The sequence below is a fragment of the Hypomesus transpacificus genome, chromosome 8, assembly GCF_021917145.1.
Source record: "Hypomesus transpacificus isolate Combined female chromosome 8, fHypTra1, whole genome shotgun sequence".
Lineage (NCBI taxonomy): Eukaryota > Metazoa > Chordata > Actinopteri > Osmeriformes > Osmeridae > Hypomesus > Hypomesus transpacificus.
This window is the reverse complement of record NC_061067.1, coordinates 4,005,053-4,018,093: the sequence shown is the minus strand read 5'-3', so window position 1 is coordinate 4,018,093 and position 13,041 is coordinate 4,005,053. Positions and strand designations below refer to the sequence as shown.

At 43.0% G+C, this 13,041-nt stretch overlaps 1 protein-coding gene across 1 annotated transcript; it reads right to left on the bottom strand.

The window, feature by feature from the left end:
* Positions 1-3,850: 3,850 nt before the first annotated feature.
* On the bottom strand, positions 3,851-10,002 carry nrn1a (neuritin 1a). Its single transcript, XM_047024413.1, has 3 exons — positions 9,591-10,002; positions 6,429-6,573; positions 3,851-5,373 (listed from the first exon to the last, which is right to left on the bottom strand). The coding sequence occupies exons 1-3, from the start codon at positions 9,643-9,645 to the stop codon at positions 5,145-5,147; spliced, it is 429 nt and encodes a 142-aa protein (XP_046880369.1). The 5' UTR covers positions 9,646-10,002; the 3' UTR covers positions 3,851-5,144.
* Positions 10,003-13,041: the final 3,039 nt, after the last annotated feature.

The window sequence follows — 13,041 nt, the reverse complement described above, 5'->3', positions numbered from 1 at the left end:
GTGAGATGGTGTCTCTGTAGAGACGGAGCAGGGTGGAGGTGAGCAGGGTGGTGATGAGCAAGGTGGTGTTGAGCAGGGTGGTGTTGAGCAGGGTGGAGGTGATCAGGGTGGTGTTGAACAGGGTGGTGGTGAGCAGGGTGGTGTTGAGCAGGATGGTGGTGGTGAGCAGGGTGGTGGTGAGCAGGGTGGTGATGAGCAAGGTGGTGTTGAGCAGGGTGGTGGTGATCAGGGCGGAGGTGAGCAGGGTGGTGGTGATCAGGGTGGAGGTGAGCAGGGTGGTGGTGAGCAGGATGGTGGTGAGCAGGGTGGAGGTGATCAGGGTGGGAACAGTGTATTTCTGGGAAATTGTGTAATTGTGTACCAGCCTAACATCAGACATGGTCTGAATGCCTAGTACAGCTCTGAAATTATATGTTGATAGATAACCTAACAGGACAGCAATCATGACATAGTCTAGACACACCATATAGACCAGGTCTAATTTCATTAACACACCATGTAATCTAATTCTTCCAGATTAGGATTAGATGAAATATTATGAATTATATATCCCTGCTATTTCTCTCTCTCTCTACCATCACCATGTGGAACTGGGCATATATCCTGTGCGCGTGTTTGTGTACATTTACACCTCTACACACACACACACACACACATGGTTCAGAGTTGCTGACCAAGCATGTGCACTCAGCATTATTTAAAGATAGTTGTTTCAATATGTTGCGTTGGTCAAACCTGGACAATGTACTCCCAGACAAAAGTGTGTGTCTTTGTGTGTGTGTGTGTGTGTGTGTGTGTGTTTCTGTGTGTTGGGGGGGGGGGGGGATCTATGGAGTCTTAAAAGTGCTGTGCAGGCATGTGTGTTATTAGAGGGTCCTTCACAGATGTTACAGTGATTGATTCCATCATTTATTGTCTATGGGCGGAATATAATAAAATCATTATTACACTCCCCAGGCCCACTACACTGCCCAGTGCTGGAGTACTTCATCTCTCTCTATCTTTCTTTTACTTTATCTTTTTTTCTCTCTGCCTTTCACTCTTTAATTCTCTTTTTATTTCTCTGTTTTCAATTTAAAATTGCTTTATTGGGATGACAATTTACAGTGCCAGTGCATTAGCCAAACAAACAACTGAATACAATTTGAAATTACACACTCAAAAGAACAATAAATAAAAGATTTATTGGAATTATAAAACAGTATCAGAAAAAGTTACTTCTCTCCCATTCAAATATTTTCTCTCAAACACAACAAATCTTCCCTTTTTTCATGTCTTGTCTCTCCCATTCTCTCTCCCTCTCTTGCTTGGTTACTCTGCCTTGCCCTCTCTCGTTCTCTCTCTCTGTCAGGTTATTGAGGTCTGTTAGGCCTTTTTCGTTGGTATAAAGGCTACATACAAGGGCGTAGGTTTGGTTTGAACATGTGGGTGACTAATATCCCACTACCCTTGTTCTGCCGCTAATTATTGGGGGTTGTTTCAATGGCCTCTTAGCATTGGTAAGGGCATGTCCCTACTGCCCACCTATGGGCCTACATATATGCCCACACAACCCATGTGAATCCATCAATGAGTGAATTCTAACTTCCTTCCATTTTCACCCATATCCCTTCACATCTCATTACACTGGAAGAACCGAACATTTGATGTTAGCGGAGAACTTCTGTTCAATGTGGTTTCAGAGCATAGCCTGCTTGGCAGTTGCTTCAGTTTAGAGCTGCCCATGGTCCTGTCCTAGTTCATTGAGACCAGAGAGGTCACATAGGCCTACACTGGATTCTAATCAGATGAAAGTAAAATAGCGCATGTGCAGTAAAAGACAGAAAGCCAAGTCCCTCGGTGTCTCGTTCAGAGTCTGTCTCTAAAGGGTATCGTTCGGGACCGTTCTTCTTGTCTATGTGTTCTCTTCCGAATCTTTTGAATCACCGTTTTGACAGTGGAGTGGGTAGTCTATAGCAGAAATAGCTTTCTCCTTATATCTTTATTACACATACCCTAGCTGTTTCTTTCTCACTGTATCTGCTTTCAGAAGCTATTTCTTACTTCTGTGGGAGTTAATGACGGCTTTACGCAGTTCCTCTGTTCTCAGCATTATATCATGTTTAGATGCATTCTGTAGCTCAGACGGATACCATTTGGCTAATATTGGATTTCATTAGCCTGTGTCGGTTTCTGAAAGGAACATTTTGAGGTACGCCTATAAATGATTGGGAACAACCTGATTTAAATCCCATCCGTAAAATCCAACATTTTAAAAATAACAATAATGGGCTGTGGACCCACTGATGAACGAACATTCAAATATATATATTTTGTAACCATATTTAGCATTTAGCATTGCGTATTTGAGTTAAATGTGTTTGTGTGTGGCCATTTCAACCATTAAACTGTTCCAAATTTCACCAATGTAGGCCTGCCTTACGGTCTCATAAATGCTATGATGCGGGCTGGATATGAAATTGGATATGAATCTATAGGCCTATCAGTATTGTCTTCATTTTGAACAGCCAAATCAGCAGATTCGCGGAAGCTGGCACCTACAAGACAGTCTGAGAGTGTTGCCCTGTGACCGGTGAGGCTACGGGGGAAGCTCTGAACGGAATGGGTCTCAAGGGAACCGCTAGGGCGGCATACATTTTTAATGAGGTGTTCGCGTGGAAGCTCTGCCTATTTTACGGGCGATAATAGCGCGTCTCAATCATTTCTGTGTTTTGTTTTAGTCTAGTATTTGTGCCGTGATCATTAGATAACCGAGGAATGGGAAAAGGTGACATATCAAATAGCCTAGGATATACATTTACAACCCTAATTTCTAAATCCTAATGTTTTATAAAAAATAATATCCTATACGCGCATTTAACCTATAGGCCTAAATGCCTATGGCTATAGGCCTAGAAATAGACTTTTTAGATTTATGGGGGGAATGTTTCTAGCAGATCAAGACAGAGAGGGCTGTGTACAGGCAGAACAAAAGCCAGCTTGTGGCTTTTTTTTCTTGGAAAGAAACAGAGAAACACAGACACCCCTATTAATGCAGAAACACGCATTTCAAATCACATCAGTCGTTCCCCGAAGGGAGCACACACGCAAATGAGCCGCCTTTTGACGAAACCTGAACGCAATATTCGTTTCCACATGTTTCGTTTCCTTCGCACATTTAATTTACATTGGCCTATGTTCCAAGGTTAAAGAAAAATTCTAGACGCCATATCCAACTGAATTTTTTAGGCAAAATAACCCATGTAATTTTACCAAAGCCCGTAAGGCAGTCTCTTAGGTGGTCAGCATGCACTGATGCTGTGAAACCCATTAATGAATGATGTAGTTGGTATCACGCTGGGTATGACCTACATTAAAGTATATGCTATCTAAATAGCCTAGTGAAAAGATTCGTTTTCAAAGTATAGTCCCAATATTTTCTAGCAGTCATTTTAGATGGGGTTTGCCCTCAGATTGAGATGCTGCAGTCCTTCTACTGATCAATATGAAGTGACTAGATCCCGAGGATGCACCCTTATTAATAATGAAACAACACGCCTGCGCTCGATAATGTGTGTGTGTAAGATGATGGAAGGTGGAGGAGGAGGGGAGAGGGTGCAGACTACGCATGCGCCAGTCTGTCTCCCAACGTACTGGAACGGGTGCCTTCTCCTTCATGAATAATACTAATGAATAATGCCGTGCACCTTTCAGGACACCACGCACGCACATGAACTAATACACAAGCACCAACACGCATTTCAGCAAGAAAACGAATATACATTCTATTTCCATTCGTTTTTGCAAGTGTTAATTTGTTAAAATCAAAACCACACAGTTATTTTCAAACATTTACCATTTTATTTAATATTCTTTATCATTCGTATTCTCAATATAAGCTACCTGTATAATAATCTGTTTTTAAAACTGTTTGGGATAAAGTATCATTTTCTTAAAATCATTTGATATACATAATAGTCTCTCTTTTTTAAAATCTTAGATGATTTGGAATAGTCCGGTTTTTTTATATGCAACATCCCCTTTAACGAACAAACTAACAAACAAACGGACAAAAACAGAATACACGTCTCAAAAGGCAGTGGAGCATGGTCAATGCCTTGGCAACATTACATAAAGCTAGCAAAAAACTCACTTATATATCCAGCTATAAAGATTCTGCGTTTTGTTGTAGGCTATCGTGCTACTGTAATAGGACTGATGACATGTGGGCCCCAGAGTGCTTCTCTAAATTGGGTTATTCTTTCATGAAGCGCACACTGATGCTAAATCCTACAATGCGCTTTAATTATCTGGCAACAGTCATATTTCAATTTCCAGCCATTGTTTCCAACTTTACTTAACCTCGTTGAAGATGTCGTATTGCCATAGTTTTCACCTGAAATCTCCTCTCTTTAAAACTGCTTCTGAGGTTCCTTATGGGTTCCCGTATATGTGGACTTTCTTTATTCTAGGGTGACGTATAGGCTATTGTAAGTTATAACTATAGGCTATATAATAGGATATATATCCTATAGTTATCCTAGGAAACTACACGCATCAGATCAACAAGCACCCAATACATTTATACTTGGCTCGATAAGGTATTATTTTGGAAAAATAAAAACGAATAAAGAAAAGTCAGAAGTGGAGTCTAGAACGTTAATGGCCAGGGCTTATAAGCAAATTGCTTGTATGTTCTCGCTGATCTCGTTTAGGTAAACGCAGTCTCGCGTTAGAGGCTACAGTATGAGCAACTTGCAATCACCTGTGATAACTGTGATGTTTCTATGCCTTGGCGTCTATATTAATTATTTGTTGCTATGTAAATCCACTATTGTAACCGGGTGAACATCAATCAAAATGTCATCAGCATTTCAACTTAACACCTGCTAAATATTTAATGTAACTGACCCCGAGGTCAGAGGAATATGGCGGAGCGCGCGCCACTCCTGAAGACGACCGGCCAATGTCTCTGGCAAAATCAAATCGCCTTCCCCGGGTGAAGAATACAAATCCATTCGGGTGTAGATTTTAATTCAAACGTATTTTTTTATGTCTTGTTGTATTGTTTTCTTGATAGTTAACACTTGTTTTCTTGATTTTCTTTTTCTTCTTCTTATTTGTTTATTTGTTTATTTTGTCGCTTCTACTTTTGTATGTTTTTCTTAAAATGCAAGCCAAGTCACTAGGGCGGAAAGTGCCGTTAGGAGCAGGGTGAGGCCACGGGGAGCGGTGGATTTGGGCGCTCCATTACCGCCTCCACAGAGTTCAAACAAGCTCCCGCGGAACTCGAGGTTTCTGGATTCCTTCTTCAGCTTTTCCCAGAGGTCTGTCGCTCCTTCATGGCAGTCCGCTAGCGCGGTGGTGGCGCAGGAGTGGAAGTCGTCCCAGTATCTGAAGAGAAGGGGGGATGAAGCAGGCGTCAGTGAGACTATAAGTGAATTTCAAAGCTTTAGGACAAAAGTGTAAATGCACGCAGTGCTGTTGGATAAAGACAAATAAAATGGAATATATTATGATGACATCATGTTTTTTATTTGTCGTATAACGAACATCCAGCCTATGTATAAGGCTTTTACAATCCAATGACAATGTCCATCCTTCTCAATGACTCTCACAAACACACACACACTCACACAACCCAGGAAGGTGTCACACTACAACAAGCCAAGTTGACGCATGCTCCTCCACCCATCCTTTCTAACCCCTTGCAACCAGCAGTTATTTTACCTAGCAGGAGATTTGAAGCAGGGGACTTGAGGCAGGGGGATGGGGTGCATGAGGCAGGCGAGAGGGAGGCAAAAAGAGAATAGGGCAGGCTAGGTGACATGGGACTGTGGTGGTCTCAGTGATACAGATTGAACATGTGATGAACAGTTTTCTATTGATGTCATCTCCAGCCCAATGGCTCCTCCGGTCCAAGAATATATTCCCTTGCGCATGCACGGCACACCCACTGGTGCATGCACGCGGTCTCCCCCGGATCTGGCTCCATATCTAATCCAATCTAGACTATTGATGTTGACCCCTGAACTCAGCCTTGTCGATGGTATATCTCATTGCAATTAACGGGTATGCGTGTGTGAAAGGGGGGAGTGGGAGGGCACATTAACGCGCCCCTCCTGCTATACTGCACCTTGCGACTGTTGTGATGGAGCTGTCGAATTAAACTGGAGGCCCTGTGCCATCTGGCGCACAATGGTTCTTGTCTGTCTACCCCCTCCCCATTTCTTCCTCGTTGCGTGTTTAAATGAAGTCAAGGGGTTTCTAAGAACATTTAACATTATGTTCTAAGGTGTGGGTTTCTCCTGAAATCAATTTTCCCAGAATCCAGATTTTTTTTTTTTTTTTTTTGGGTAACCCCATTGAAACAGGGAAACAGAGAAAGATAGAGAGAGGACTAATTATGGAGGAGGGGGGTGGAGTTGAAAACCATCAATGTAACATACGTGCAGATCGTTTGTAAGTTCTCCTTCTCCTCGAGCTCCTGCGGGTAGCTGGCCATGTTGTCGCCCAGTTGAAGCAGGCAGTTGGAGAAGCCCTTAAACACTGTATCACATCTCCCCGTGGCTCGCACTGCTTGCAGCAGGTAGGCTGAAGAGTAGCAAGAAGAAAAATATTAAAAAAACGTCTTTGTTAGATGTTTGTAGGCCTATAATAAAGTAAAACATAGACAATGAATTTTTCTGATAATCTGACATTGTTTCATGTATTCTTTTTCCTTAATTCATTTAATGGTTTTTATGCTTGTTAAAATAGATATATTCCACGGCCTACTTAATTAACCACATCGGCCATTCAGAAGTCTTTTGCAGGTTCACGAGACGCCTGCCTGCTGGCGTACTTCCTTGCACCACGATAGAGTGGAACAGTCACAAAGAAGATGAGGTAATGCGCGCCCTTCTCATCAGGACCACGAGCGTGAAAAAGGGGGTGTGTTCCATACATTTGCATGGCTTTTTAGGCGCGCGCATGTGTGTGATGTGTGAAGGGGCGTGGTTTCTCGTGGTGCTGCTTTGGGTCATTCAGACCCATTAATGGGCGTCGTCCTTGTTTTATATAATTCATCCAATAGAGAAAATGACAGGCTTGTTAACGCTGCCCCCCCCCCCCCATCTGACCCCCACGAGCCCTGTCTCCAGTTTGCCAGGAGTGGGAAGCACGCGAGTATCCGCGGTTCGTTAGTCAGGAGATTCGGTCAATTGATCAGTTGTTACAAGACCATGTGGTTCCCGATCGGTCGATCGGTCACAGAACCACACACCGTGAAAGATACACAGTTGTTTATCACGGCAGAATGAGATGACATGCAACCAGAGACCGTTTTTCGTTAGATTGATCACTGGATTGCAGCTGTAACCGTATGAATTGTGTAGAAATAAGGCTGTGTGACAAGCCAGCGTAAAAAAGTAAATTAATTGAATTTGGCTTTTAAATTTGCATTCAAAAGCCTGCTGCCTAGCCAATTTAATGATTGCGGGACGGTATCCCAACCAAAGCTTTATGCATCCCGTCATGTGGGTCAGCCGCTCAAAAATCCTGTTTAACCCAGCCGTCAGCAAAGAATGGGTCGCGGAATATAAACTCAGACAAGGTCACCGTCAAAATGTGTGAAATTGGACAATTTAAAGATGTTGGAATTTAAAATGTAGCAAATCTTCTTCACTGGAGTACGAGCACTGAGGCATTTTGAATGAGGGCTCGAGCGGGAAGCTCTCACTCACAGCCTAGCTTTATCTTTACGACCTCCTTATTCGTTCGCTGTGAGGTTTTGCAAGACAGCACTGTAAAAATATCACATAATCAAATCAAGGTTTTACCTCAAAGCGTGGTGTCAGTGTACAATGATTGGGATCGAGCATGCAACACAATTCACAAGGGTATTCAATCCTTTAACAACCTAATATACCACCTAATCATGTTGAAAGAAGTGCCAGAAAAACGTTGAGCAGAAAGGGCAGGCTAAGAGAATATTCTACTCTACCAAAAAGAAAAACCTAAAGGAGTATTCATGAGACCACTTTCAATTAGGACGTTCTATTCGACTACAGGTAACCATAACTAAAGTTGTAGCCTATAAAAACTTCTGACCATGTTATAGTTTATGGAATCTTAACTCTTGCAGCAGGTAAACCGTAAAACAGAGGTGAAGCCATCCAAGTGAGTGAAATGAGGACAGTGCCGTTGAGAACAAGTCCTCACACGTGTTACACGCACATCCATGCCTACAGCTCAGCCCGCAGTGGATGCTGCTGCTACTTAATAAAGCCTGCTGGAACAGTCACACCCCCTCTCAGTCCGCAGCCACACACAAATGCTACTACGCATTCCGCCCTAAAGGTCCTCGACACGCACCACAGAAAATAGGACTAGAGAATCAGGTAGTAGGCTACCGTTCGGACGAACCAGTCAAATTCAACCCAGAGGGCATACGAGCATAAGCATTTACAACAACCAAACGGTACCGTTATAGGCTACGTCCTAATAGGCCAACTCTCGTTTGATATTGTACCCTTGTGAAAAGATAAAACCAATAATCGGGGAACGGGGACTTGGTACACTGGATAACGTGGCACAAATAGCTTAGTTTTAAAATAGCCTAGTAAATAGTATTACGATCATTTCTTCGTTTTAAATGAAGCATAATTAGTTTTTCTCTGATTATAACGACATTACGACATCACATTTCCTTCAGAAATATGGATTAATATTCAGAACAATTTTAACGATAGCCTCTACATAGGCCTATTCGATACGCTTAATTTTTTTGTTTTCTCAAATAAATATGCTGATTTTAAATGTAGCCTTTTTATAGTCAGGCTATAGCAAACGGATGCACCGATAGCTTAACTCACAATTTTCCATCAGTTCTTTCACAAATGTTTTATTCAATTCTTTTTACTGACATTTTTCGTTCTTATTTAAGATCTAAGAAAAACATTCCTACTTGAATCACATCGGCTGGGGGTGGGGGGTTCTCCTATAAATACTCCTCGGTTTGAAAGATGTAGACTAAATGATTTAAAATGCCCCAGCTACCAGCAGCAGCAACGGATTCCACGAGTAGCATCGTTCTCTATCCACAGCACTGACGTTATGCAATGAAAACGGAAAACAACCGTATGTTATTTATAATTATATCTCTAGAAAAAATAGCGCATAGCCTACAATGTTCATTTTTACTGTTTTCACAGAAGCATTTAGACTTGTACAATTGTACTATATTTCTCAGACATTATGGAGATTTACGGCACCCACGCTATAAGTAGCCTAACATTATTTATTGAAGCCCATTCCCGAGTGTTTGTTCTACGGGACTTTCAGTAGCTACACTAGGACTAGCCTATGCTGTGCACATAGACCAGGATAAAATATTTTTTTCATTGATGGAATTTATATTGTTTTACAAACGTTCCTTTTTTGCTAAAATAATACAAGATATGTGCTAGACACAAACACCTTGTTGCTAAATTATTACAATTTGGCACAATAATAACGATAGATCGTTATCCTATCGCATGTAATAGAACAGAATATAAAATAGACTAGAGGAATTAGACCACTGCTGGTACAAGGCGGGGAGGACCGGGGGAGTAAAGGATGCAACTCACCCAAGTGGACAGCTATAATCAGGGAGATGCACCTCCCAGACCGGGTCAATCCCATCCTACGGTTGGTAAAACCATTGGCGTCTGCAGATCTTTAAAAACTTGAACGGAAAAACTATGTAGGAGTTTGGTTGTCACACATAGCCATCAACTTCCGAAGAGATTCCGTTACCGGGTTCCGTGTTTTTTGTGCTCCAGCGTTGCCTTTTTACGCACACGACCGGGCAGATAGGAGTGAAATGGTGCACCCCGTAAAGTGAGGGCGGTGATGCCTCGTTTTTTCTGCTCCCGAACTCTCTCTCTCTTTCACGCCCACATACCATGCTTGACGTAAAAGTGACTGTTGGACTCCCCCTCTCTCCATTTTCTCATTTGCTAGACAGGGCTAGTCCCCCCCTCCCCTCCTTCCCTCCTTCTTCTCCCCGCTGCTACTCTCCCCTCCTCCTTCTGTTCTCGTACCGACAGTCATTAGAACTATGCGGTGATACCGGCATCTGGGTCACGGGCGCACGTGAACGCCCTCGACCACACCAACCGTTCATGTCTGGAGAGCAGAGAGTGCGTGTTGTGACCATTTATCCGAGTTTTTAAATGCCACATTCCCTCGTTCGAGTTATTGATCAGGCGTAATCCACAGGGTATGCATTTGAGATTTTCATCAGGATTATTTAGGCAGTATAACGAATCAAACAAGATGATGCGATGGTGAATTTACCCTACATTTTCTAGCCCGGTCTAAAACTACCCGGTTTTAGATAGCTAATCCATGGCCTAAACTGTGACCTTGTGTAAATACAAACTGAATCCAATTATACAAAGAGAAAATAGACAGCCACTAGACAGACAGAAAATATTTCTTATGATAGAAGCTTCTTAAAAGTGTTGAGGGTAGACTATTCTGGCTTATACCCAGGGTTCCTGAAGCGTCACTGAATACCCGAGACTGGCGGTCATTCGATACCCTCAGTCTGTTTCAGACGTAGTGTTTTTCAAAATGATATATTTTGTCCTTTAAGAAAATGTTGACATTTACAGTCTCCCTCGACATTCTCGCCCGTAGCCACACACCAGACACATCAGTGCCAGTGCTTATTGTAAATGTGAGGTTTATATCCCCCTCTCTATGGATAGAGTTTAAACGTCCAACCTTTCTTCTTCGAGATTAAAATGGGTTCACTGACGAAATTAAATCATTTAAAATTCAGTAGAAGGCGTAAGAGGTGTGCGTGTGAGGGAGAGAAACAGAAAGACATAGGCATCACACTACATACATTCATGGTAGACTATGAAGCTAGAATACAGTTATATGTTCTCCCCCCAAAATAAAGGATCTTGCCCCTTCCACTCCTGTTGACGTCAGCGGTATTTAGTAGCGAGCCAATGAGTTTTACTTCTCCCAGTGCCAGACCCGCGACGCACCGACCAGAATATTAAAAAGTTTCCCCTAGGCGCTCGCGCAGTGAGGGAGAATCCTCTTACAGTGCGAATAGTGGACAGCGGCAAGGACCCCTCTCAGCCGCGCCGCGCGTGCACCACGCTGCTGAGTAATTGAGTCCCTAGACAGTTCATTTTGCGACCGGAGACTGCGCTGTAATGTGTTTAATGAAGACGGTATCGAAGAAAAAGGCGTCCGCGCCGCTCTTAGAGCGGACATCCGTGATCATAACTTTAGGTGTTCTGATGTGCGATGTTATTTGACCTTATTGAGAACTAGCTCTTTGCCCAATAACCTTCCGTAATTGCATCTCCATCCCAAAAAAGCAACAGGGACACAGAACATCAGTAAAGTTATTAGTAGGCCTAGGCTATCATCACATTTTTTGGCATAGGCCAACAGGCAGGTCGATAGTACAAGGTGGGTGCAGTAGACGGCCCCAGCGGCCTGCAACTTGCAGCCCCCGGCTGCTATTATGCTATGGTCCTCACCCTCGCCTTCCTATCTGGCTGGAATGTTCGAGAACGATGTCGCACAATACTACACTAGAGGCGAGGGAAGACAAGACGTCACCAGTTGGAGAAAATTCCTGAATGAGGGTTTCAGTTGGTTGGTTGGTTGGTTTTGCGTACTGGGGAAGGTCTGACTGCGGTACTGCTCATCCCCATTGATAAATTGATGTCCTGTCGCCTCCTGGTGGTGTATCTTTGAAATTACATAATCACACTTCGGACAACCATTTGAAGATATTGGCCGGGTTTCCCAGATTCGTTAAGAAGCTCTTAACGCTAAGAGCGTCTTAAGAACGTTGTAAGGGCGCTTTCGAACGCTCTTGGAACGTTCTTAAGAAGATCTTAGCGTAAAGAGCTTCTTAACGAATATGGGAAACCCGGCCATTAGTTGTAAAAATGGACACAAATAAGATAGTTTTTTACAATAATTTATCTTCTCTTTTTGTCCACACCAGTCACATATCTCCCTGACTCAGATTGGAATCTGTGCAGTATGGGTCATGGGACCTTGAAGACATTGGTCACTCAAACTAACATAACCACACACACACATACACACACACACATACACACACTCACACTCACACATAAACAGTCTGTCACACCAAGTCAAACACTCACACAAACGCACGTACTCTGCCACCCTGACACGTTAACACATACAGTAGTTTCTACTTTGTCCCTTTGTCACTGTCAATTGCATGTGGTGTCCTCTGATGTCCTCCATAGAAAAGCCGAAGCAGGGTGTGAGATGTGTCAACTTACATCTCTGATTTATCCATGTTTGACTGGATGAGGATGACTTGCCAGCAGGACGCCAGTCACATGGTCCTTATTTACTGTAGGAACCCCTCATCTCAGCAGAAACAGAGCAAGAGAAATGCTGACAGCCCACTAAACTATAGCTGGTGTATTAATGCTGCTGAGGGGGCTTTGAGAAGAGGACCAGATTTTAATGTTTTCCAGAGTCACAGAGCAGGCTTGGGGTCTGTTTAGATCACAGCCAGTGAGGCTGAGATAACATGATCCTGGTCATCAGTTTATACTCTGACAATTAAAACCGCTCTGTATATCCAGCAGCAGAAGGTCTGTCTGACCCAGGCAGGAAGTGTCAAGAGTGTGAAATTCTCTGTGTTCTAGAATGAGGAACTGTACGATGTCACTGTGACCAGATATCCTGCTGTTGCCATGGTGACCCAGATGTACTGTAGAGCATACAAAAGCTAAGGATAAGCATGATAACAACCGCAACAAACATCAAAGATATGTAACAGTTCTCTAACAAAGAAGACAATGAGTACCATTAGATGATTATAACAGTGGAGCAGTCATGTTCTGTTAGGTGAATCAGAGCAGACATATTCGATGTAAACATGTCGTACATCTGTGGAAAAGTACTTGAGCACCCCTTTAAAATGACTGGACTTTCTACCTCAACTTCCTATTAAATGGGGGGCATGGTCAGTGTGTGTGTGTGTGTGTGTGTGTGTGTGTGTGTGTGCGTGTG

Coding starts and splice junctions, on each gene's coding strand:
- nrn1a (XM_047024413.1), bottom strand. CDS start 9,645: ATGGGATTGACCCGGTCTGGGAGGTGCATCTCCCTGATTATAGCTGTC. Junction 6,574..9,590: donor GATTATAGCTGTCCACTTGG/GTGAGTTGCATC, acceptor GCTACTCTTCAG/CCTACCTGCTGCAAGCAGTG. Junction 5,374..6,428: donor AACTTACAAACGATCTGCAC/GTATGTTACATT, acceptor CCTTCTCTTCAG/ATACTGGGACGACTTCCACT.